The sequence below is a fragment of the Onychomys torridus genome, chromosome 13, assembly GCF_903995425.1.
Source record: "Onychomys torridus chromosome 13, mOncTor1.1, whole genome shotgun sequence".
Taxonomy (NCBI): domain Eukaryota; kingdom Metazoa; phylum Chordata; class Mammalia; order Rodentia; family Cricetidae; genus Onychomys; species Onychomys torridus.
In genome coordinates, this window is record NC_050455.1 from 33,827,794 (window position 1) to 33,853,369 (window position 25,576).

Genomic DNA, 25,576 nt, shown 5'->3' on the forward strand with positions numbered 1-25,576 from the left:
TTATACTTGAACTTAGTAAAACAGTTAAAAATGATAGACTGCAGAGTTGGTTACAAAATGGTTACTAGATTATTAGGGCTTAAAATTCCTGCAGGCCAAACTATTGGACATCCCGATCAAATCCAAGTCATTAATATTGTATCAAAATAATACAAATGAACATGCAAATTCACAGTCTGTATCCTTGTAAACAGTGAACGCTAAGCCAGACCAAGCTATCATCAGATGACTCCTCAGAGATCTAATGTGACTTAGAAAGGGCACCCACTGCTCACTGTTCTTTTTATTTTATTTCATATATGTTTTAGCCCTTGATTTTAAAACATCTGGGTGCAGGTTCAAATAAAAGATAAAATAGTAAAGATAATGGTACACACAGACGGACACACACAGACACACACACACAGACACACACCCCTCAGTATCTCACAACTGAAGTGGAGAAAAGGGAAAACAAACCAGAAAGCACACAGAGTTCATCCCATGGTTGAAGCAAAACTAAGAGCCTTATCTCAAGAACAGGAATGGTGTTTCTCAGGCTGAAGTATGCAGATTGGAAGTGTTCTCCAAAGTGACAGAAGTCTGAATGTCATACTAAGAGAAGCTCAGTTAATAACTGACTTATCAATACTTAGGAACATGGGAGAGATTATTACAGCACAGGTCTCATTTGTTAATTTTTAAATATAAGATTTTTATTACTTGAGATTTTAGTATGTGCCTACAGTGCATTTTGACCATACCCCCACCCTGATCTACTCCCCATGTTCCTACTCCCTCTCAACTTTGCATCCTCTTTATTTTTAATAACTCTCCAAATCCAACTTGTTTTGCCCATATGCTCCTAGACGTTGGGCCATCCACTAGAGCGTGGTTGGTCTACCAGGAGCCATGTCTCTAAAGAAAACCGACATAGACACAGTTCTAATTCAATGTCCCATTACTAGGTATATTATCAGCATAAAAGAAAAGCCTCCATAGAGTTTCCGACTGCTGGAATCACAGAACAACAAAACTCACCAAATCCCTTGTCTGTTTAATACAGTGCTGGAGCCCGAACTCAGGGCCTTATGTATGCTGTGAAAGTGTTTTGTTTACTTTCGTTTATTTATTTTATTTTTTAATAATTGATGTATTTTTATTTTATGTGAATGGATGTTTTGCCTGCATGTATGTTTGTGTGAGGGTGTCAGGTCCCCTGGAACTGAAATTAAAGACAGTTTTGAGCTACCCTATAGGTACTGGGAAATGAACTGAGGACCTCTGGATGAGCCAGTCAGTGCTCTTAACTACTGAGCCATCTCTCCAGACCCTATCTATTTTATTTTTAAGTGGTGTGTGTGTGTGTGTGTGTGTGTGTGTGTGTGTGTGTGTGTGTGTGTCCTCTGAAGCAGGAAAAGACTTTCAAATCCCCTTGAGCTAGAATTACAGGCAAATGTGAGCTGTTTACTAAGAGTGCAGGGAACTGAACGTGGGTCCTCTGCAAGTGCAATATGCTCTCTGAACAGCTGAGCTCTCTCTTCAGCCGCTGTTGGCTCTTAAATTTATATAACTTCACTTGCACAACTCATGAATACCTTGTTTTCTTCTTTAAAACCATGTAAATGTATTGGTGAAATTATTAAGGCCACTCTACGTAGTTAAAAGGGAGGTTTATTTTGTGGGGTAACTTACAAATGAAGGGGTAGGTTGTAGGGTATGGCAAAGGTATGGTGCAGTCCGGCGGTGTTCTCTGGAGAACTCTGCTCGGTCTACCTCCCGAGTCCAGGGTCCCAGAACCAAGAGAGAGACCTCTCCTCTAGATCCTGGGTCTTCAGCTTCCTCCCTCAGCCCCGCCTTGTTGGCGTGACCATTACCGAAGCCTCAATGGGGGTTGGAACTTGCAGGCAAAGGCTGGGATGGCTACCCACTACATCAGTGCCTTTTGGTTAAAAAAAAAAAAGTACAAAATTAAGTGCTAAAGTAGAAAAATTGTACTGATGAGATGTCTGTAAAGGTGCTCTCTGCCAAGCCTGAGGACCAAGGTTCAATCCCTGGGACTCACATGATAGAAGGAAAGAATCAACTCAAAAGTTATCCAAGGCTATGTGTGCTTTGGCATGTGTGTGTTCACACATGCATGCATACCAAGCTACAAAATAAATATTGGAAAACATTAAAAGGAAGTAGACAAAATGAAGCTGAATTGTGCAAGACAGAGGAGGACAGGCTTGAACAGCCCAGTAAGACTTAGCTTTCTTAATCTGCAAAGAAAAGAGGCCAGCTGTGCTTTTCTGAGCTGTGAGCCATCATTTGAAATGGTGGGGAAACACAAAGTGATATACTTCCTCCTAGATAGCTGCTGTGCCGGACAAATGACAGCTCAAAGCCAAATGTCTTTGTTATTATGGAAGCAAATCCTATAAAAAGAAAAATCCATCTCAGTCACCTAGACAGGAGAAAGTTTTGACATTTCTAGGTTGTTCCTTGACCATTTTCTCAGAACAAAACAAATTTCTATTTTTTAAACTTCTTTTTTTCATTTTGTATTGTCCCAATTCCCTAAAAATTTGAAGGGTTGGTTGCAAGCTGCGCTGAAGAATGTCTTGTTTGCTGCTGAACAGTGCCCAGAAGAGGGTGCTGTGGCCACAATGCTGGGATACATCTCTAGAGCAAAGGTTTCAAGATGTTAACCCTAACTTTGGCAACTCCTTCATGACCAGAACATCTTAAAATAACAGAAGGAGAAGTGAAAATTCCCCTGTGTTCAAAACAATTCAAGGACATAAAAAAATTTGTGAAGACCATTTGAGCGAGGAAAGATGAGAAAAATCATGGCTGTTCTTCAAATTGTTTCATATAAACACTTTATACAGTATGCATAGTTTCTTTTAAAGTGAAATTTTAATTCACATCAATTAGTTGTTTTATTAATGAAAATGCCAAAGCTAAGGCCATTTCAAACAATTATATGGCTAAAAGAGTGTACCTAGAATTTATATTTTGTTCAAGAATTTGTCAGTGTTGTATCCATAAATAAGAGTATCTATGTTTTATGCATCAATGTACTCAAGCATGTCAGTATTTAGAAGCTCTAACATTACTCTCTTCACTAGTAATACAGATCTTCGGAGAAATTTTTTCAGAGAACAGGAATTTTTCTTCTTGCATTCTCTCTTTACCAAACTCTCACTGTTTCATGTGGCTTTGCTTTACAAAGAGAGCTTGGGTTTTGTTGGCAGTTTCATCATTGTTCATGATGGCTCGGAACCAAGTCAGTTCAACTAAGCTGAAACAAGCTTCCTGGAGCTTTCTTCCTGTATGGTTCTACAAGGTCAGACATGAGGGATATCATATGTGAAATCTGAAAGTTAGGTGTGAAGAACTCATCCTTGACTTCTGAAAGCTGTTGAGAGACACTGTCTAAGTCTGTTTTGTATGTTATCACAGAATATCCTAGGCTTGGTAACTTATAATGAACAGACACTTGAGAACTCACAGCTTTCAAGGCTGGGAAATCTAAAACCAAAATGCCAGCATTTGACAATGGGTGTTTTGTTTGCAAGGGGTGGGCACACTCTCATTTTATCATTATCGTCTTCATCATCATCATCACTACCACCACCATCATGATCCTCACCACCATCATCATCACCACCATCATCATCACTGTCGTCACCATCACCATTATTATTATTTTGCCTTTTTTTCCCCGATTGTTGAAATAGGGTCTCACTATGTAGCCTAGACTGGTCTGGAGTTTGCTATATAGACCTGGCTGACCTGGAAATCATAGAGATCCACCTGCCCCTGCTTCCTGCATGCTGAGATTAAAGGTGTACACCACCATGCTTGGCATTTTTTCCTTTTTTTTATAATGGCATCAACCCTACTCCCAAAGCTGGATCCCTTGGAGCCCAATTAACCTCTTAAAGCTCCTCACTCTTAATACGGTTATCATGGTGATTAAATTTCAGTATGAGCTCTGAAGAAAACATTCACACCAAAGCAGAGGCCAAGCACAGTGGCAATTTGTATGGACTGTTGCTAGTCTGCCACTTAACAATCTGGTGTATCAGCCTTACAGATCCACCAGATTTATTCCTTTAGCTTCTCTGAGTCCTTGGCCAGCTTCATGAACTCCTGGATAAAGATTTCCAGCTTCTCCTGCAGGTCACCAACAGCACCCAGGTTGGTCGTAGTAAGAGAGTGAAGGAGGTTGCAGACGGGCCTTGCTCTCCTGTGCTGATCCGAAAGACCCAGAATAGTTTAGAGCTGAACACTATGCTGCAGAGTCAATAGACTGCACCACCAGCTCTAACATTTGTGTGAGGAGGGATATCCCTTATGACTAATCACTGGTGCCCTAAACCACATGTGCTGTCTCTTCCATACAAGTGTCTGTTTACAACATCATTTTGTTCTGTACGTGGCACCTGCTTTGGTATGAGTATCTCCTTCAAAATTCATGCTAAAACTTAACTGCCATTGCAACAATATTGAGAGGTTGGTGGTGGTGGCAGCAGGGGCTTAGAAAGTAAAATGTGGGGCTGGAGAGATGGCTCAGAGGTTAAGAGCATTGCTTGCTCTTCTAAAGGTCCTGAGTTCAATTCCCAGCAACCACATGGTGGCTCACAACCATCTGTAATGAGATCTGGTGCCCTCTTCTGGCCTGCGGGGATATGTGCAGACAGAACACTGAATACATAATAAATAAAAGAAAAAAGAAAGTAAAATGCTTGTGAAGGAAGCTTCTAGAAGCTTCCCAAAGGGTTGCGGGGGAGACCTATGCCAGTTATGGGTTCCTTTCTCTTGCTTCCAATCTTCTCTTCTTTCTCCTGTATTGTATGGTGGGGACTCCGTAAACATGGCTTTTGTCAATGGATGATGCTGAAGGAAGACAGAAAACCCCAATCTGGCTTCGCTCTCCCCTGCAGAGACAAACAGTGCAGGACATCCAGCTTGCTCATTCTTGGGAAGATTTAGGGTTTTGCCATTTCAGAAGGCTTTCTAGAGAATGCCACTGGCATTCTGGAGGCACCTTCTTAGTGATGTTCAGCAAGTCTGGCAGATGCTCCTACAGATGGTATCCAGCCAGTTGGACCAGTTCTCTAGAGGGCTGGTGCTGTGGATATTGCTCTGTGTAAATAAAGTTCTGATTGGCCAGTGGCCAGGCAGGAAGTATAGGCGGGACAAGAGAGTAGAGAATTCTGGGAAGTAAAAGGCTGGGGGAGACACCGCCAGCCGCCGCCATGAAAAACAACGTGTAAAGACACTGGTAAGCCACAAGCCATGTGACAAAGTATAGACTAACAGAAATGGGTTAATTTAAGATAGAAGAAACAGATAACAAAAAGCCTGCCATGGCCATACAGTTTGTAAACAATGTAAGTTTCTATGTGCTTACTTGGTTGGGTCTGAGTGACTGTGGGACTGGCGGGTAAGAGAGATTTGTCCTGACTGGGCCAGGCAGGAAAACTCTAACTACAAATGGCATCCAATGTGTTTGCAAGAGTTTCCACCTAAAACCTGAGAAAAAAGATTCTAAAACAGAGCTAAAAACAGCTTCCTAGTTGTTTTTCTCAAGTTAGCGGCAGCCTGCCGGTTTGAGCTACTATGGCGGGTTCCTGGCGTGTGCGTCTGACCTGCAGTATGGCAGGAATGAGGAATCTACAAGCAACACTTTGCTCTGCTGCATGGTGGATTTAGCCTTTGCGAGTTTAAAAAAAAAAAATTAAAAAAAAAGTTTCTGTGCTATGTACTGCTTTGATAGAACTGCTTCTGATAGTTGATGGTACACATGGCTCCAGACCCAGAGCTGGCAGTAAACTGTACCACCGCCATGTTGGGAAGCAGAGGTGGGCAGAGCCAGCAGCCACAGTGGCGTTTCAGTCTTACAAAGATGAATATTACCCAGAGAATCTGGTTTGTCTTGTCGTTGGGATTTTTAACCACAGAAAAAGATTTGATCATAAAAGCTGTTGAGTTAAACAAAAATGTAATTTTTAAAGGTACCTTGACTTTGAAATTTGGATATAAGGATATGTTGCTTTGGAAAAGAGTCTCTGCTTTTGTTTCCACAGAAAGCCAGAGGCTGTGGATTTGTTCCAGATTAAGAAACATCAGGTTTGATCAGCCAAGACCACCTGAAAGGTCTCTGATGACACCATGGCCCAGATGATCCAACATCCAGAATGGTTTCAAGGCAACTGGCTCAAAGGTTCACCCTAAAGGACTACTCCATAATCCTAAAATTTTCTTTATGTCCCCATAAGATACAGCGCCCCCCTCCAGCAGGAAGTAGTAAAAGAAACTACGCCCACATTCCCAAAATTATCAAGCTGGCTTTGGAGATGGAATTGGCTCACTCCTTCTCTAAACCCAGACATATTGCTAAAAGAAAAGGTTAAAAGATTCTTGTGTCCCAAATCAGAAGAGCCCTCTGGTATGGAACAGAAAAAAACCAATATTTTTCTTTAAAGCAGTTTGATTATAAATGAGATCTCTTTTTAAAAAAGAAAAGGGGATATGATACAGATATAATAGGATAAAAGGATAGATTAAGGAACTTACTTCTAAAGAGCAACAACTTGTTTAAAATGTTTAACATTGGTTTAGATTTTAGTCTATTGATACAAACTTAGTTAATTTTGTTATATTGTATATATTTCTACTCTTGTTTAAGGTATTATGTTCATATAGCTCATTTAAAATTGTAATGGATAATTAAAAATAAATTAATAACTGGTCATCTATGATAATCATACTCATAGCCATGTTAGTTAAGTCTTCTAGGTATACACAGAGATATTTCAGATAGACAGGTAATCTTCAAACACTTCAAAGGTCTACAGAATATGGCATTTAAAGTACTTGTAAAATTTAGACTTTCTGGACAGTGAGACATGTCTGCTCCTGGCAGCACCAATTTACTTCAGAGAGGAGGATGGACATTGAAGACACTTCATATGGATTTTATCTTCACCTTGGCAAAAATAGCCATTTGGGCAAGAAACTGTTCTTGCCTGGACTGCTCAATCAACTGGACATACAGGACCTATAGAAAGGTGACCACTGAACATTGCTTGACAAAATGGTCCTTCAGGTTCCTGCTTCACAGAGGAAACTGCCAGACATTCTACAGGACACTGAGAGAAGTGACCAAGAGACTCTATCCCTGTGGGCTAAAAACAGATGCCCCAACTTTACAAAGGAACATTAGGTGACTGTCCAGGCTGCCAGCTGTCTCTGTCTACTCTTGCAAGACTCCTAAAAAATATTCACATCCTTCTCCCGGTTCTCAGGTAATATTATATCCTTCTGAGGTCTTTGATATGGTTGAAGACTAGATAGTTATAATTTCCTCAATTATGATAAAAGATAAGTTAGATATAAAACCTTGGACTCACAAATATAAGATAGATAGGATATCTTCTTTAATATTGTAACTGTAATTCTTGCTTGATAATTGTTTTGTTATATGTAATTGTACTATATAAAAGTTAAAACCTTCCTTAAAAAAAAAAAAAAGGGGGAAGTGCTGTGGATATTGCTCTGTGTAAATAAAGTTCTGATTGGCCAGTGGCCAGGCAGGAAGTATAGGCGGGACAAGAGAGTAGAGAATTCTGGGAAATAAAAGGCTGGGGGAGACACCGCCAGCCGCCGCCATGAAAAACAACATGTAAAGACACTGGTAAGCCACAAGCCATGTGACAAAGTATAGACTAACAGAAATGGGTTAATTTAAGATAAAAGAAACAGATAACAAAAAGCCTGCCATGGCCATACAGTTTGTAAACAATGTAAGTTTCTATGTGCTTACTTGGTTGGGTCTGAGCGACTGTGGGACTGGCGGGTAAGAGAGATTTGTCCTGACTGGGCCAGGCAGGAAAACTCTAACTACAGGCTGGTGTCTATTTGTCATCCCAGGCATGAAGAACCACCAGGAACTTCTCTATTGCCCACTGGGTACCATCACCCCATTCAGAGGTAGAATCAGTCCTGGGCAATGCTAAAGTCTTCTTCCAAATGTGTTTCTTGTCTGGGTACTCTGTCTCTGTCTGAGATGTGGGGCTGCTGTTTCCCTGTGTTATTTGTGAACACTGTAGTTTTCTTTACCCGCTAGTAGCAATGCCGTGCTACTCATAAATATTGCTTCTATTAACTTTCCCCTGTGTGAATTGCTGTGTGCTTCCCATCTCCTAGCTGGATGCTGACCACTGTCTTTTGCCTCTAGTTGTTTTGTTTTTAAACAAAACCTAATTTTATTAGCTCAGGATTTTGTTTTAGAAGGAACATAAATTACTTTTATTACGATTTTATAAATAAAGGGGTTGCCTGAGTGTGGCATTTCAAGAGGCTACTTGCTTTCTTTGGCCATACATGAGGTCTGTTTCTCAAGCTGGGATTGAGCAGATTCAGAAGCAATGGTAGCTGTCTAATGAACCATCCTAAACACAGTGGTTGGCACAATGACTGCTGTTTCTCATGGGACAAGAAGACGCCAAAGGTACATCAGAAATGGTGTGGACATAGAAAGGGGTGGAGAATCAGGAGCCCCAACCCCTAACCCAGGGCTTAAGCACATAATAAAGTTCAAGCCATAGTTGAAAATTTCTGTTTTCCACACTGTGAGACAATATGGACATCATAAGATGTCAGTGCCTGTATTTGTATTTGTGGTCAGTCATGTTCTCACCAAGGATGGCCTTAAGTGAGCATGTTCAGTTTTATTTATTTATTTGGTCACATGTGTAGTTGCTAATCCTTTGTGGAGTCGAATCCTTTTTAACTTATTCATCGCATTCCAGTGACTAGATGCCATCACTTAGGCTCCTTTTCAAAGGCTTTCAGAACCATAGACACACAGAAAAGTCTCCAAGCTGAAGTGCACTAACTACTGCTATCTGAGCTGGGTGGCTGGTGTTGTGTAACAATTTCCTCTGAGACAAAACCATCCACCTTGAAGGGCAGTTCATCCAAACAAAATTTTCTAAAGGAGATGAAAGATTCTATCCATCCGGGCAGCTGGTTCGTTTCAGGAAGTAGGCAACGCAAAAGCTTCAGGAAGTCCCCAAAACTGACCAGGTTCTCTAGGCTCCTCTCTCCCCAAGCATGTATAAGCTGTAAGGACTGCTGAAAGATACTCTCAGATTAGCAGAGCTGCCTGGAGGATGCAGAAATCAGCAGAGTGACCCAGAAGAGACTCAGGCCACCTGGGCTGCCTGAAAGAGACAGTCTCCAATCTGTGAATTATATTTAGGCTGGACAATATTCTCTAGGTTTCCAGCTTTTGTGAGCTGCCACTCACACTGGTGTGGGATCTTGGTGATGCAACTGTCTCTGAATCACTTATGCTCTTATGAGTAACTATTCACTTATATTCTTGTAAGTAACCCCAATTAAACCCAGTGGTTGGCCTTTGGTGGTATCCAATCTTTGATCTGTTATCAACATGAGCTATCTCTTCACGTGTCTCTAGGAATGTAATCACATGAACCTTGTTTTGTTTTGTTTTAAATCAAGCCAGCATCTGCTGAGGCCATCTCAAGCATCATCCACCCAGTGCTGAGATAACCAACAGGAAGGGAATATGTATGGGGACATATGAGAACTCTATGCTTTGATTCCTTTGATCACCCAACTCAGAGGACCCCGCCAGATGAAACCTGAGGATTGCACCTGCTTCTGCCAAAGAGACAGAACAATAGGACTCCAGTCAGGAGGTTCCTGGAAAGCAAGGACCACAGATTCACTTAGAGGTAGGAATCTGTCAGCATCTTTCCACATCTGGAAACATCTGGGGGCTGTGAACCTTGACCCCTCTAGAGTGGATGCCACCAAACATTGATCAATGCATAATGCTGACTTTTACTCTCATCTATATTGTTATGGCATTGACTATCTTAAAAATAGGATCATGAACTGGTGAGCATAGTTCAATTACCAGAGTGCTTGCTTAGCCTGCATGGCGTGCTGGATTCAGTTCTGAGCAAGGCATAAACCAGGCATGGTGGTACATGTCAACAATCTTATAATTCAGGTAGTGGAGGCAGGGTGATCAGAGTACAGGGTAATCCTTGAGCTACAAAGATCATTGGTGAGCTGCAAAACTCAGTTGATGTAGCATAGCGAAGGCCCAGTCTGCTGGAGAGGATTTGTAACAGGCATGGCTAAATCCAGACCATGCCAGATGTATTTGCTGGTAGTTTCCTGGTCTACTGAACACACAAGAAGCAGGTACAATAGTTATGGCTCTGCTGAAACTGTCCAAGGTTGTCCTTGAAGAGTGGTCAAGCAAGGAATAGTATAATAACCACAGATGATTTGATAGGCCTTAGGAGATGTAATCACACCCAGGAAGGGATTGCGTGTATAGGTGCTGTTAATATTTTAAAATTTGAAAACATTTACAATTATATAACAGTTTTAGACTTACAGAAAAGTTACAAAGATGGGATAGAGAGTTCCATGACCAATTACTCTCATTTATTAACATGTTGTATTATTATATGATCCTTGTCACAGTTCATAAAGCAACAGTGTTTATCAACTATAGCCCATATTTCCCCAGGTCTCCTTAGATTTTTCTTACCCAGCATCCCACCAAAGGAATGGTGTTACATTTAGGTTATACTTTTTTAGGATGGTTGTAGGCAGACGGTGTCTCTTCCCAGACTTTCCTTGGTTTTAATAACCTTAGCAATTTTGATAATTACTGGTCAGGAATTTTATAGAATGTCATTGGGATTGTGTGGTTTTTTTTACATTTTAATTATTGCTAGAGATTTATGATTGTTAGCTCTTTCAAACATCTCTCCCCAAAACATATGAATAAAAAATATGTCATAACATGTGTTTATAAACCTGTAGTCTTTATTGAACAAACTATGAATCATACGTCATGGTTGTAGACATGCCATTCTCCCATTCAAACTTGAATTTCCAGAATCCAGGTAGTGGGAGTGAAAGAGGAGGGGAAGGGAAGGTGGAAGGGAAGGAGGGAGGGAGGGAGAGAGGGAGGAAGGGAGGGAGGGAGGGAGGGAAGAACTCCCACAGAGCTCAGATAGCAATCTCAGTCTGCAAACTGCAAGTCACTGAAAAATGAGCCAGCCATCAGCCATGCACTCTCATGCCCCAACTCTGACTAAAGGAAGCCAATAGTTCTTTACCCCAGACAGTCTTTATCATGGTTCATGTGAACAGAAAGGGTGAGCTTAAGGGGACTGGGAATGTAGGCCAGGGGTAGCCCTTGCCCTTGTGTGAGGCTGTGATTCAATCCTGGGCACCAAGTAACAAAAAAAATTAAGTTAAACTGAACACAGCATAAATTAATGCTAGGTTTTTCCACACTTTCCAATGGAAATAATCTTAAAATTATAAACCAGAACAATAATTATACTTTCAATGAAACCTTTTTCTCTTTGCTTTTCAAAGGAGTGAAGTCCAAATCTAGGAACAGAATACTTACTCTATTGCTTTGCAATGTCTGGTACTACAGGAGCATTCTTGTTATAGAAGAGCTATCATGGACTTTAGCGAATCAGACTGTACAGGTTATAGAGTTAATCAAAACACCTCTTAGAATCCTGCTCTATTGTTAACAGTGAGAATGAAGTTTTTAAGCCCTTAAGTCCTAGAGACTCTGGAGTGCTCAACAGAACTAGCAGGAAGGAAATGGTAAAACATTTAGTGCAACAAGAAAAGGCAATACTCAATATATCCCCTTGGAGCTCAAAATTAAAATATTGGTATTGGAATACAGACAGGCCAGAAGATGTGTTCTGTGAACAGAGAGGTACTCACCGTGCTGGCCAGCTCCAGATAGCTTCCGCCTGTAGAGGTGCCAAAATGCAGGGACTGTGTGAGAAGCTTGTGGCAGACAGCCTGCTGAGGCAAAGAGCTTCTGCCACACTCCAGTAGCTTCTGGAAGGGCAGCTGGCTCTGCAAGTTGGGGCTCCCGAGGTCCCTGGCACCGGAATCATACTCCCAGCTCTCCCTGGCTGCTGACAAAGCACCTAGTTCAAGAGATGCAGGGAAAATAAAAAGACATTTCTTTCATTAGCCTGTGGGTGGTCAGTAAGCAATGGTTGGAAACCTCTGAGTCTTCCCAGTGTCCCAGTGCTGGGGTCTCAAAACACATGTGGCTCCCAGGCTGCCTGCTAAGCACTTTTCCTTTCAAACTGACACTCAGGAAGTCTGAAGATAAAAGCAATTTCAAGTAAAGAATTGGGAAATAACTGTCTAATGAATATGCACACCCTCCCTGACAGGAAAGCTTAGGGAAAGAGAGGAAAAAAACAAAAAAACAAAAACAAAAAACAAGCACAGGAGAGCCAAGAAAGAAAAGAAATCCAGATAGAAGCCACATCTGTTGGTGATTTGCACCTGGTTATTATGTTGACCTTAGTGCTGGCTACTGATTCTGAGGAAGAAGGAAGCCAGAGAGAAGATAGGAGGTCTAGACTTAACCATGACTTCCTCATGCTCACATCATCTCACCTGAAGGGAGCTGGGCTGTGTTCATGCGAGATACAGCCACACAGCTGAGTTCAGGGCAATAGACTGTGAACAAACTGACAAGCCTCACTTCCGGTCTTCTCATAAGCCCCTCGGTGTGTGATTCCCCATGCCCTTTGCCTTCTGGTAGGGTTCAGGTGGGATCGGCACTTGGGAAGCCACATAGTTCAGACGGTAGAGCCATAAGACGAAAGATGCCTAGATCCCCAAATCATCTCTTCTGGGGAATGGTCTGCTCACCCTAAATGCCCTGTGTTTTTACTTTATATGAATAAAAATGTAGCTCCTATTGCACTGGTTCTCAACCTTCCTAACACTGTGACCCTCTAATACAGTTCCTCATGTGAGGGGATCCCTAACCATAAAATTATTTTCGTTGCTACTTCATAATGGTAATTTTGCTACTGTTATGAATCGTAATGTAAATATCTGTGTTTTCTGATGATCTTAGGTGACCCCTATGAAAAAGTCGTTTGACTCCAAAGGGGTTATGACCCACAGGTTGAGAACTGCTATTCTATTGTGTTTGGTTTACCTTATCCTTTGGTGTATTGGTTAGAGCGTGTTAGTATTACCCGTTACAAGAGATTAGAACCTAATGGTACTTGTTCAGTTGAAGCCTTCGGCTTGCCCCAGCACAGTCCAGAAAGCCCTATTCCTGCCCACTCAGAGAGTCTTCAAAGAAAGGAAAGGTGTCAAAAAGTCCAGTTCCACATTCTTGGTGACTATTGCAACTTCCTCCACTAATGTGCCAGCTGCCCAAGTCCCTGCCTAAGCACTCAGCTTTTGACCATACTTGGGCAAAAACCCAGACTGTGGTGAATACGTCATCACCCCTCACCTACACTCTATAAAACTTTACTGCCCTGGCCTGGGAGTGCGACTTCTCTGGCCTCGATCTCTGGGACCAGAGAACCCACCCGAGAGTTGCTTTGCTAAATATTCCTGTTGTACTTTTTCATTTCAGCTTGATCTGACTTACTAAATCAGTGGAAGAACTTATTATTGGGGGGGGGTCAGAAAATCCATCAGTACTAATGACTGTAATACTAGTGAAAAAGTGTAACAAAAAGTTGACCTAGAGGAGGAGCTAAAGCTCAAGGCTTCCATTGTTGCTGTTGCTAGGAAAATTCAACTTGGAGAAAAACCTGCTTCTTTGTACTGTTCACTTCAGACGTCTTTTTTGGGTACACGTGGTAAGGAGAACCTGAGTCATGTGCTTCTACCTCAGCTGGAAAGGAGGCTGGGGAAATTTATAGAGAGGTGGTACTTTGTTAGGCGAGACATTTTTAAACAGAGGAGGAGTGTTCAAAAGGTTGAATGGCAGGCATGTGACAGAGGTTGTGGCTTCCCAAGCCAGATGAAGGGCAGTAGAGTGTTGTTGCCCATACCCCAAACATCTCTCAGAGAGCAGCACAGCAGGAGGGGGGCCAATATCTACCTAAGTCAGGTTTGGGCCTATGCAACTCCATAGAGACAAAGGCCATGTCATGATCAAGTCAGTCAAGCTTCTGTCTCCCCTGCTCCCCCTGCCCCCACACAACTGGCTTCTCAGAAATCATGTGACCGTGACCAGCAGTCTGCTAATTGGAACCCCCCACCCCCACCCTGCTACAGCACTTCCTCCCTTGACTTCTTTCCTCCCCTTTCCCCCTGACTATAAGCTCTCCCCACCATTTCAATAAATAAGCTGTCCTCTGAAACAGTCTTCCAGGTCATTCAGTCCTGCAATACTCACAAGACCCTGCTCCCCAGCTCTTCTCCCCACATCCTGGGACTGCCGGTGTGCAAGGCCAGTTGGGGTCAGGGGACCCACAAGAAGTTGGCATAGACACAGTGCTAGGTACTGGGGATTCAGTAGGAAGCATGATAGAGTGGGGTTCCTGACTGTGGAGTATTGCAATCTTTAATGTATGACTTTCAACCATAACAAAAATATAAGGATTCAGGTTGATAAGCTTGTATTGTGAAATGAGAATATAAACAGACTATTCTGCAATTTGAATATAATAATGTGTAGCAAACTACAAATTGTGTATGGGGGCTCTGACATGAATAGACAATCTCCCCCGTGTGGATTATTGGTGAAGTTAATCAACATGATATTTGACAACTATCTTCATATGATTGACCACGATTATGCTCTGCTTATATTAAGTCAGTTTGACCCAAAAAGTTTCATGCAGTACTTACTGTGAGACTAGATACACCAGCCACTCTGAATCAAAGCACACAATACTGTCACTGTGTTGGTTCAGAGCCTGAGCAAACTTGCCTTTCATTTAGGTGATGGTGCTCCTGGGATTAAACCTAGAGCCTCACAAGTACTTGGCAAGCAATCCAGCACCGAGCGACATCTCCAGCCCTCAATGTCTATTTTAATATGCAGCTTATCGTTTATTGTTTTAAAGATTTCATTTTGTTCTTTATGTGTGTATATTTGCATGCATACATGCCTGCAGGTACTGGCAGAGGCCAGGAGAAGCAGCAGAGCCCCTGGGGTTGGAATTACTGGCACTTGTGAGCCCTGGGATAGTGCTGGGAACCAAATTCCAGTCCTCCTCCGCAGGAGTAACAAATGGTCTTAATCACTGAGCTTGCTTTGCTCCAGTACAGACTTCAAAGTGTCTGTCCTTCTGTCCTTTCCTGTTCCTCTCAGTGGTTTGTTAGTTTCCTGATTACCTCCGGGTTTTTGCCCTAGCCCCAGCATTATGTAGCAGGAAGATTGAATGAGATTGAGCAAGATCAGAGGTGAAAAGCAGATCTCTTCAATAGGACTGAACCTCAGACAGCCTTCACACATGCAAAGATATACATAGAGCTGGGCTTTCCTCTTATATCCACATTATCCCCAGCACTGCACACAAGCCTGTGATATATCAGACCTTTCATAAACAACCAATGACAGATTGCTGAATTGTGCATGGTTGTAGTGCCCCAGGGTTTCATTCTTTAATCAGGAAAAGCAAATATGTATTACTTAAAAGTATTAAAATAAATTATACACACATTCTTTTGTCTTTATGACAACTCTGAGAAACTCACTTTAAAATAAAAGATAATAGTACCAGAATGAGCTGGTCAAAGGAAGCCTTGACTATTTTATTTCTTCATTCGTTTGAGACAGGGTTTCTCTGTGCAGCCCTGGCATTTCTGAAACTCACTCTGTAGACCAGGCTGGCCTTGAACTCAGAGATGCACCTGCCTCTGCCTCCTGAGTGCTGGGATTAAAGGTGTGCGCCCCCACAGTCGGGCCAGGAAACATTAGTTATTTCATGTGATAGGTCCTAGCCAAGTTGTTAGCAGGTCTGTCTAACTGCTTAGCCATGCTTCATATTCATCACCAGATCAAAAGGCCTTAATTATTGTTCCACAATCCCTTCTGCTAAAGTGATGTTGAATAGTGATGCTCCAGACCTCCGGCAAGGGAGCAACTCAGTCATAACGCATCCAGACAACACAAAAAAGGAAGTTCACTTAAAATATGGTAGGCCACTCCCATTAGGTTCTTTTCATCTGTCTTCACATCAGACTTTCTTGGAGAGGAACCACCATTTTCAAAACAAAACCCAGTCATAGAGTTGGGATGATTCCACTGAAAAACTCTGAAAGAATAGGTGTGGTAACCACCCCACTTGGTCCTTTGAGTGCATGGTGGTTCCTGATGATTGGAGACCCTTGCCAGTCTCCATTCAGCTCCTTTCTAACTTCTGCTGGTTCCTGTGTGTGGTGGTTAAAAAGAAAATGGCCCCCAAAGAGAGTGTCACTATTAGGAGGTGTGGCTTTGTTGGAGGAAGTGTGTCACTGTGAAGGCAGGCTTTGAGATCTCATATATGATCAAGCCACACTCAGGAGGACAGACCACTTCCTGTGACCTGTGAGTCAAGACATAAGAACTCCCAGCTCCTTCTGCAGTACCATGTCTTCCTGCATGCTGCCTTAATTCCCATTGTGACCACATTGGACTAAACCTCTAAACTGTGAGTCCAATTAAATGTTTTCCTTTATAAGAGTTGCCGTGGTCATGGTGTCTCTGCTCAGCAATAGAAACCCTAACTAAGATACTATGCATCAAGAAAGAGAAGACCAAAGACACTCTCCCCATCACCTCATGGTCTTTCTTCCCTCCTCCCATCCTTTCTGCTTGCCTGACCCTAACAGATATAAGAGATGCTAAAACACTAATTCAACTCAAAATAAAAGTCTTCATTTTAAAGAGCTTGACTTCTGGTGAAAGGCTGGAATGGGTTTTTTGTTGTTGTTTTGTTTTGTTTTTTGTTTTGTCTTTGTTTTTTTAAGACAGGGTTTCTCTGTGTAGCTTTGCGCCCTCTCTGGAACTCACTCTGTAGCCCAGGCTGGCCTAGAACTCACAGAGATCTGCACGCCTCTGCCTCCTGAGTGCTGGGATCAAAGGCGTGCGCCACCACCCAGCTAGAATGGGTTTTAAGGCATGTCTGGGGCATTGGGAGGACTCCCTTCCTCCTTCACAGCAGGCAGCATTAAGGAAGGAGGTTTATCAGTTCACCCTTTCCATCTTGTTGTGATTCATCCTATGGTGCCAAGTGAAGACAGACTCATTTATCCTCTCTAGAATTTGTATGTGTGTATTGACACAAATGTTCTTTCTCCATAGCAGTCACATTGCCCCTCATGAGAAGGAATTTGGTAAATGTACCATTAGGTTACAACTCTCCACGTTCTTAATATTTACCAGAACTGTTAAGTTAAAGAAATACTAAGAGTGATTTTAGACGGGGTTATATCCAATTGAGTTGGTGGCCTAAGCAGTCCCATGGAAATAGCCAAACAAATCAGGCTGTTGCCAAGACAATAAATAGGTTGCTCTCTCCAAATTGACAGTAAGGCCTCATTTCTAAAGGCAACATCTGGTAGAACTCATTGAACATGGAGAGGTCAAGCTGGTGACTACATAGAACCTTCATTCCTATGCTCTAGTGTCTTTGGCACAGGAAGGTAAGGTACTCCACAGGCTACCAAAAGAGATTTGTAAACACCAACCCAGCTACAAACTTTTTGATCTATAATGCTGTCCTGACTGCAAATTATGCTAGGGCCATGGTGGCACAAAGTCTGTGGAAGTAACCACAAATGTCTGGTTTGACTGAAGGCCCACTCCACAAGATGGAACCCATACTTGACACTACTTGGGTGACCAAGAACCAGAGACTAGATAGCCCAGGGAAAACCAAACACTGCTGGTCCCCGCCCAAGTCCCCCACACCCCTCACCAAAAAAGTAGTGGTAAAATGACTCCTAATAATATTCTGCTATACTCATAGATCAGTCATCATCAAAGAAACTTCCTCCAGCAGTAGATGGGAACAAATACAGAGACCCACAGCCGGACATTCTCATTCTCTCTCTCTCTCTCTCTCTCTCTCTCTCTCTCTCTCTCTCTCTCTCTCTCTCACACACACACACACACACACACACACACACACACACACAGAGAGAGAGAGAGAGAGAGGAGAGACATCTTAGAACTCTAAATGGGCTGTCTCCATCAAATCCCTACTCTTGGAACTCCAAGGAAGGGGAGGCAGAAAGAGTGTAAGAGCCAGAGAGGATGGAGGACGCCAGGAAACAGGCCCCTAAATCAACTAAGCAAAGCTCCTGTGAACCTGCAGAGAATGAAACAAGTCCAGGTCCTACACAGGTCTGCACCAGGTCCTCTGCATATGTACTATAGTATTTTTATGGAAGAACGAATGGGTTTCTGATTCTTGTGCTTTCTCTTGGAATCCTTTCCACCTGTTGGTTTGCCTTGTCCAACTTTGATGTGATGGTTTTGTTTTATCTTTTTATATTTATTTTGTTATGCTTTATTGTTATCTCTAAGAAGCCTTTTCTTTCCTAATGAGAGACAAAGGGAATGGATCTGGATGGAAAGGGAGGTGGAGAGGAACTGGAAGAAGTAGAGAGAGGGGAAACTGTAATCAAAATATATTGTATGAGAACAGATTCTATTTGCAATAAAAGGTGGGGGGGGAGAGTGTGTTAATACGATGTGGATTGTGTTTAACCTTTGCACATAAGGTCAACAATATTACTCAGGAAGAAAATGTTACATGGACAAACATTCTTGCATAAAATGACTCACAACCCATCTGCCAAATATAGTTAAATGGACCCACTCACCCTGATGAGATCCATGTCATTCAGCCTTATTACATGCCCGGAAGGCAAGAACCAAGAACATTTAGTGAATATAAGTATGAAGTGTCAACATTTAATATTGGCTAGATTTTTTTTTTTTTTTTTTGTATTTTCTCAAGTGCGATAGCATCTTAAGATTCTGATTCTTCTTTTTTCTTCTTTTGTGTGATGGGATCAAATCCAGGGCCTTTCATTTGCTAAACAAGTGCTCTCTCACTGAACATCACACCAAGTCCCTGTTCTGTTTCTTTTCCTTAAAAACATCTTATTACACCAAGACTAATGATATTATATTATACTATTACTATGCAACATCCACAATTAGTTGATAGACATTATACTTGGTTTGTTAAAACAGAAATGAGGCAACAGTCTTTTGTTAATTTGTAGAAAAATGTGTATATATATATACACACACACACTCAGTTTTTACATTCTTGGCTAAAGAAAGAAATAATACACATATTAGTGATCTTTGCATTATTATAACCAAGTGTCTGTGGTGGCTAACTGATGAACTCAGTTCTAGAGGTTTCAGGGAATGGTACCTACATTAGCTCAGCTCTGGTGAGGGCACTTCTTAGCGGTATCGCATTGTGGTGAGGTCTGTGAGTATGGACATGCTAGTGCTGTCAGTCAGGTAGTCAAAGAGGGCTAAGGTTAGGGTGAGGGAGAGGAGAGGCACTGGGGTCCTACAACCATCTAAGCCGTAGACAGTTAGACATTCCCTTAAAACAATGGTTCTCAACCTGTGGGTCGCAACCCCTTGGGTAAACACCTATCTCCAAAAATATTTACATCACAATTCTTATCAGTAGCAAAATTACAGTTAGGAAGTGGCAACAAAAATAATTTTATGGTTCAGGGTCCCCACAACATGAGGAACTGTATTAAAGGGTCACAGCATTAGGAAGGTTGAGAACCACTGCCTTAGACTATAAGGGAGAGTCCTCAATGACCCAAGAATTTCCCTTTAGACCCGTGTCTAGGTTCTACAATGCCTCCAACACTGCCACCCTGTGCACCAAACCTTCAGACACAGGCCCCTAGGTGGGGTGGGGAAATCTAGCTACATCCAAACTATTCTACTGTGTTAGGAAAATAATGAGGGTCTTTAAAAAAACTCCAAACATTCTAATTCTTTTGTATTTTGTCAATAAAAGCAAACACAAACCAAAACATAACACCGATTAGTAGAAAGACAAGTGGGAAGACAACTTCTGAGTTAAAGCAGAAGACAAAGACCAGGTAGGTTATCAATGGACTCTTGGTGGAAGTATACCCCAGAACGTTTTGTCAGCAGCCAGAAGAACCTCATTTGGGCTTGGGAATTTCCCTTTTTTGTTGCAATATGTGTATATTATAAGACCGTAAGTCAGTCTTCCTCCTGTCTTGTTACCTCACATGTTGTCTCCTGCAGAAGTAAAGTGGCTGATAGAGGAGTGAATTCAGCAGAGGTCACCTGGACCATTGTGCTGTTCTTTTTTTCCAGGCTCCCTAGTGTAGTAAAAACAACTATATTGGTCGGTGTGGTTGTCATTATCAAAACAAACATGCCAACAAACAGCATAGCCTGAGTAACTTAAACCACATATCTATTTCTTCACTGGTCTAGAAGTTGGTAGTTCTAGACTTGGTTCCAATATGGCTGCCTTCTGACGAGGGCTTTTTGTTTTACACATGGCTGCCTTCCTGCCATGTCCTTACATGGCTAGGAGAGGACAAGTGCAAGCTTTTTAGGGTCTTCCTCTGAAGGACACTAAACCAAAGTAATGGCTCCGTACTCATGACACCATCTGACTCCATTTACCCCAAAAGACCTCATCTCCTAATACACATTGGGAGGGTGGGGATAGTGCTTCCTTGTACAAATGGGGGAGGGTTCAACACAAATTTTCAGTCTATAACAACCCCTGAGCAGCCGCTCTCAAACAAGAAATCCGACTGGATGGTATCCCTGGATTGAGCTCCTGTGCCATCCCTGTGTATGGAGAAGCCAAAGAAGCCATCTTCACTGCAACTCCACGGATTTCTCTCGTGTTAGAGCTATGTGTGTTCTTTACAACACTAAAACTGAATGTTTAGTATTAATGCTAATAGAAAATGTAAGCAGTTTATTAATCAGAAAAGCACAGGGATGGATGTGTAGCTCAGTTGTAGAGTATGAGCTTAGCAATTGAACCCGGGGTTCAATATCCAGAGCCCCCATTCCCTCCAAAGGGAAAAGAAAAGCAAAGACAGCAAGTGTCAGTTGGACTTGTTTATACAGTGCATCTCTGGGAAAGCCCTGCTCTCAGAGAAGGCTGGGAGAGAGAGAATGCCAAGTGCTGAGACCCTGCACTGTCGGTGCTTGGCAGCTACAGGTGAGTACTTTAATCTCATGTTCAAAATGCCACCCAGGGTGAGCTCCAAGGCCTGCAATTACTGTGCTTACTCACCGAAGGCATTTTGCCACCTTCCAGCACACCTCCTTGAGAACAAAGGCTCGGAAGGACCTAAAATCCACCTTAAAGACAGTAACAGCAATCCTGATTACACGCAAAGCACATCGCACAAGGAACCTCACGCTATTTAAACATCTTACATATATCATCTTTCGCTGGCCTGTAGTCTATGAAGAGCAATTATTTTTTCCATTTTTAGAAGACATTTTTCTATAACCTTAATTTTATGGACATTCTTTTTCCTTCCTCCCTCCCTTCTTCCCTTCCTTCCTCCCTTCCTTCCTCCCTTCCTTCCTCCCTCCCTTCCTCCCTTCTTTCTTTCTTTCTTTCTTTCTTTCTTTCTTTCTTTCTTTCTTTCTTCCTTCGTCTTTCTTTCTTTCTTTTTTTTGGCTTAGAATCCTGGTTAAAGAATTTTTGCCAGGTATGATGGCACACGCCTTTCATCCCAGCTCTTGGGAGTCAGAGGCAGATGGATCTCTGTGAGTTCAAGACCAGTCTGGTCTACAGAGTGAGTTCCAGGACAGCCAGGGCCATGTAGAGATATCCTGTCTGAAGGGAGGAAGGGAGGAAAGAAAAAGGAAAGAAAACAAGAAAGAAAGAAAGAAAGAAAGAAAGAAAGAAAGAAAGAAAGAAAGAAAGAAAGGAGAGAGAGAGAGGGAGGGAGGGAGGGAGGGAGGAAGGAAGGGAGGAAGGGAGGAAGGAAGGGAGGAAGGAAGGAAGGAAGGAAGGAAGGAAGGAAGGGAGGAAGGAAAACTAAAGAAGGAAGGAAGGAAGGAAAAAAGGATAGAAAAGGATTTTCTAGTTACACAGCTTTAAGTCAGATGAGACCTTAATCAAGTTATTCAACCTTCGTGTTGGTCTCCTTGTCTTTAAAAGGTTGCCAGAAATAAAATTAAAACATGTGGAAAACCTAAGACAATATCCAAAAATGTTAGCAGTTATGTGGTGCTGTGGATATCACTATGTATAAATAAAACACTGATTGGCCAGTAGCCAGGCAAAAAGTATAGGCGGGACTAACAGAGAGGAAAACTGAGAAAACAGGAAGGGAGGAGGCGACACTGCCAGCAGCCCAGGACAAGGAAGATGCAAGGTACCAGTAAGCCATGGACCATGTGGCAAAGTATAGATTAATAGAAAAGGGCTAAATATAAGAGTAAGAGCTAGACAATGGTAGGCCCGAGCTAATGGCCAAGCAGTTTAAATAATATGAATGTCTGTGTGTTTATTTTATAAGTGAGTTGTCGGACTAACAGGGCTTGTCGGGGGCTGGAGAGAAGGTCTCCAGCTACAAATGGCGCCCAACGGCTTGAGTTTCCACCTTAAACCTGAGAATATTTAATAACCAATTCAAAATAGAGCTAAAAACAGCTTCCTAGTTGTCTCTCTTAAGTTGGCGGGTTCCTAGCATGTGCGTTTGACCAGCAATGTGGTGGAAATGAGGTTTCTGCAAGCGACACATTATGCTGCGTGGTGATTTAGTCTTTGCTAGTACCAAAAAAAAAAAAAAAAAAAAAAAAAAGTGGTTTCTGGGCTACATGCTACTTTGATAAAATCACAAAACCACTGTTTCTAAGAGTTAATGATGGCTCCCAGAGCTGGCTGTAAACATACCACCACCATATTGGGAAGCTGAGGCAGACGGAGCCACCAGCCCAAGCTGCGATTTTAGCCCTAATAATGCTATAGTTTAAAACAATATATTTACAATAAAACAGATTCAGATAAAACTAAACTTTAAATGCCTTACAATGTGTTTAAAAATGTACATAGGCTTAAAAAATATATACAGTTATATAAACAAATAAATAGTTTTTAAAAATAAAGGCTGGGACAGAGAGACGCTGCCAGCCTCAGCCATGACAAGTGACATGTAAGGTACTGGTAAGCCACAAGCCATGTGGCAACCTACAGATTAATAGAAATGGGTTAATTTAAGATAAAAGAACTAGATAACAAGAAGCCTGCCATGGCCATACAGTTTGTAAGCAATGTAAGTCTCTGTGTGTTTACTTGGTTGGGTCTGAGCAGCTGTGGGACTGGCAGGTGAGAGAGATTTGGCCTGACTGTGGGCCAGACAGAAAAACTGTAACTACAAAAAAAAAAAAAAACCACCACCACCACCAAAAACTCTAGCTGCAGTGTGGTCATATTTATTTCAATCCATTTTAAACAACAGTGAGCAGAGACATGGGAGACATGTCCTTGTAGGAGCTGAGCATGGACATGTGGCTTGTGGGGTTAGGATTACTAATTCTTACTAAACAACACTCTTGGAACCTAACTAGTGCTTGAAATCTCAAACAATGGTAAAGAGTAATGTAAAGAAGGGGAAAATAACCCATTATGCCAGTACCAAATGTTAACTTACTCTGATTATGGGCTATTCCATTAATATATCAGCTTTAGGCTAGCGAGATGGCTCAGCAGGGAAGGGCTCCTGCCACCTAGCCTGATGACATGAGTTCAGTTCCTGGGTCCCAAAGGGTGGAAAAAAAGAACTGACTCCTGTGTGTTATCCTCTGACTATACACATCCATACACTCCCCCCCACACACACACACACTTGTCCACAAAATAAATAAACATAAATAAGAATCAATCTTCAGTACTCGGTTGAATAGACTCTATCTCCATATTCTACCTGGGTAATTCTTACCAGAGAGGAAGCTCACCTTTCTTGAACCAGAAGCTAGCTCAGCCCCATGGTGGTGGTAGTTTAGATGCAAGGTAGATACAATAGACATATTGGACCTGTGCCGTGGCCAGGACCCCTCTGATTTCCACTTCCCATTCCTTCTTGTTTATTCTTCATGTGAAGGCTGGCTCCTCTTGTCCCAACACAGAAAGAAGACAGTACAATGTCTGAGGGATCTGATGCCTCCATTAACAGTACCTGACTATGGTAGAGGTCATTTATCTTGAAATGATGTGGATGGTTCAAGGAATATTACTTCATTACCTTCAATAGCAAGAAAGGAAATCCTTTTTCCAAAGTTCTAGAAGCAGATACCCCCCTCTATTCCAGAGCTAGCACAAGAGGAAGAGTTACAGGAGAACATGAACAAATTGGCTTTCAGGTGTCAGGCTTCCCTGCCACAGCATGATTACTGTGTCTAGATAGTTCCATGGTAAACAGAAGCAGCAGGAAGGTGCTCAATCCACTACAGGATCAACACAAACGTAGCTCATGTATTACTATCAATCAATGCTTAGTACTAAATTCAGGATCCAGATTCCCACAAAAGACACAGGCCTTCCTGGCCTCAGATTAGATTGCAAATGCAGGCCAATTGTTTGAACATCTGTGCCTGGGTGAGGGGATAGCTAAATATTGCTTATTTATTCTTTTCAAAGAACAAAAAAACCACAAAGGCAAAGCAAAACCAGTTCAAACACGTGCTTTGCTGAGGGGCCATTAACAGTTTTATTTCTCGGCAATAAGTTAGTCTTGTTTGCCCTAGGCTAGCTTTAAACAGTCACTTGTTGGTGCCCTGTTCTGACCATGTACGTGTCTCATGCATTCTTGCCAGGGGCAATGTCCTGGGTGCCAATGTAAGAGTGGAAATAGAGTGGGAGATGTGCCATTAGGAGCCGCAACTCTCTCCCCCTCCATCTCCCTCATACTGCTAATGGGTGACAAGATAGGGAAGCCAGGAAGTGCATTTTTCTTACTGAAGTGTGCTTATTGCTCTATCACCATTAGTGGATATTTTTAAATGCCCTGCTGTGCATAAGCAAGTTCAACAATCGTTGATGCGCTTCTCCACAGGCTGGGGGATGCTAATGGGAGGGATTGCAGAGACAAATCAAGGGGCAGCTGGAATAAACACTTCATAATTCTCCTCCAGCTACAGCGTCTATTGTTCTCTTCTGTACCGAATTTAATATAAAAGGCAAAGCGTGTGCCCCTTGGCAGTTAATAATTTAGTTATGAAAGCACAGCTGAGGCTAGCATCTTTAACCTTCTGCAAAACAATTAAGATAATACTTGGCAGCTCATTTTCTTGGCTTGTCTAAACTAGATGAAGGAAATAAACAAGAGGGTTGATTCAGGGCTAAAGAATTCAGAGGAAACTTCAGGGAAAGAGAATTATAATGAAGAGCCTTAAGCACAAAGAAGTGTTAATTGAGTTTTGCTTGAACAGGACAGAAGGCTTGGTCCCTCGGTCTCCTGAACTGGCTCGGGAGATTATGTGCACAATACACCTGACTTCAAGACTTCTCATTTATTTTGAAAAGTTTGTCTTTTTCCTAAATTGCGTATATATTAGATCCATTTCTCTTTCTCTTATAAGGAATATGGATGGCCTAAGTATTAGCTAAGCCTTGGTGTCATTGCTTTTAACTACTGTTGATGGGAGGGTATGAGTAGGAACATCACTCACCCAGGCTTGCCTGCTGTGAAGTTGAATATGCCACACAAGCACTGGCTGGCATGCCCAGAGGACCTGCCC

The 25,576-nt window shown here is 42.2% G+C and overlaps 1 protein-coding gene across 1 annotated transcript in view; it reads right to left on the reverse strand.

The window, feature by feature from the left end:
- Positions 1-25,576, reverse strand: part of Mcc (MCC regulator of WNT signaling pathway) — a 376,902-nt gene that overhangs the window by 278,886 nt on the left and 72,440 nt on the right. The window contains exon 3 of the mRNA XM_036204583.1: positions 11,785-11,996. Within this exon, the coding sequence (XP_036060476.1) occupies positions 11,785-11,996 (212 nt within the window). The remainder of the gene's footprint in view (positions 1-11,784; positions 11,997-25,576) is intronic.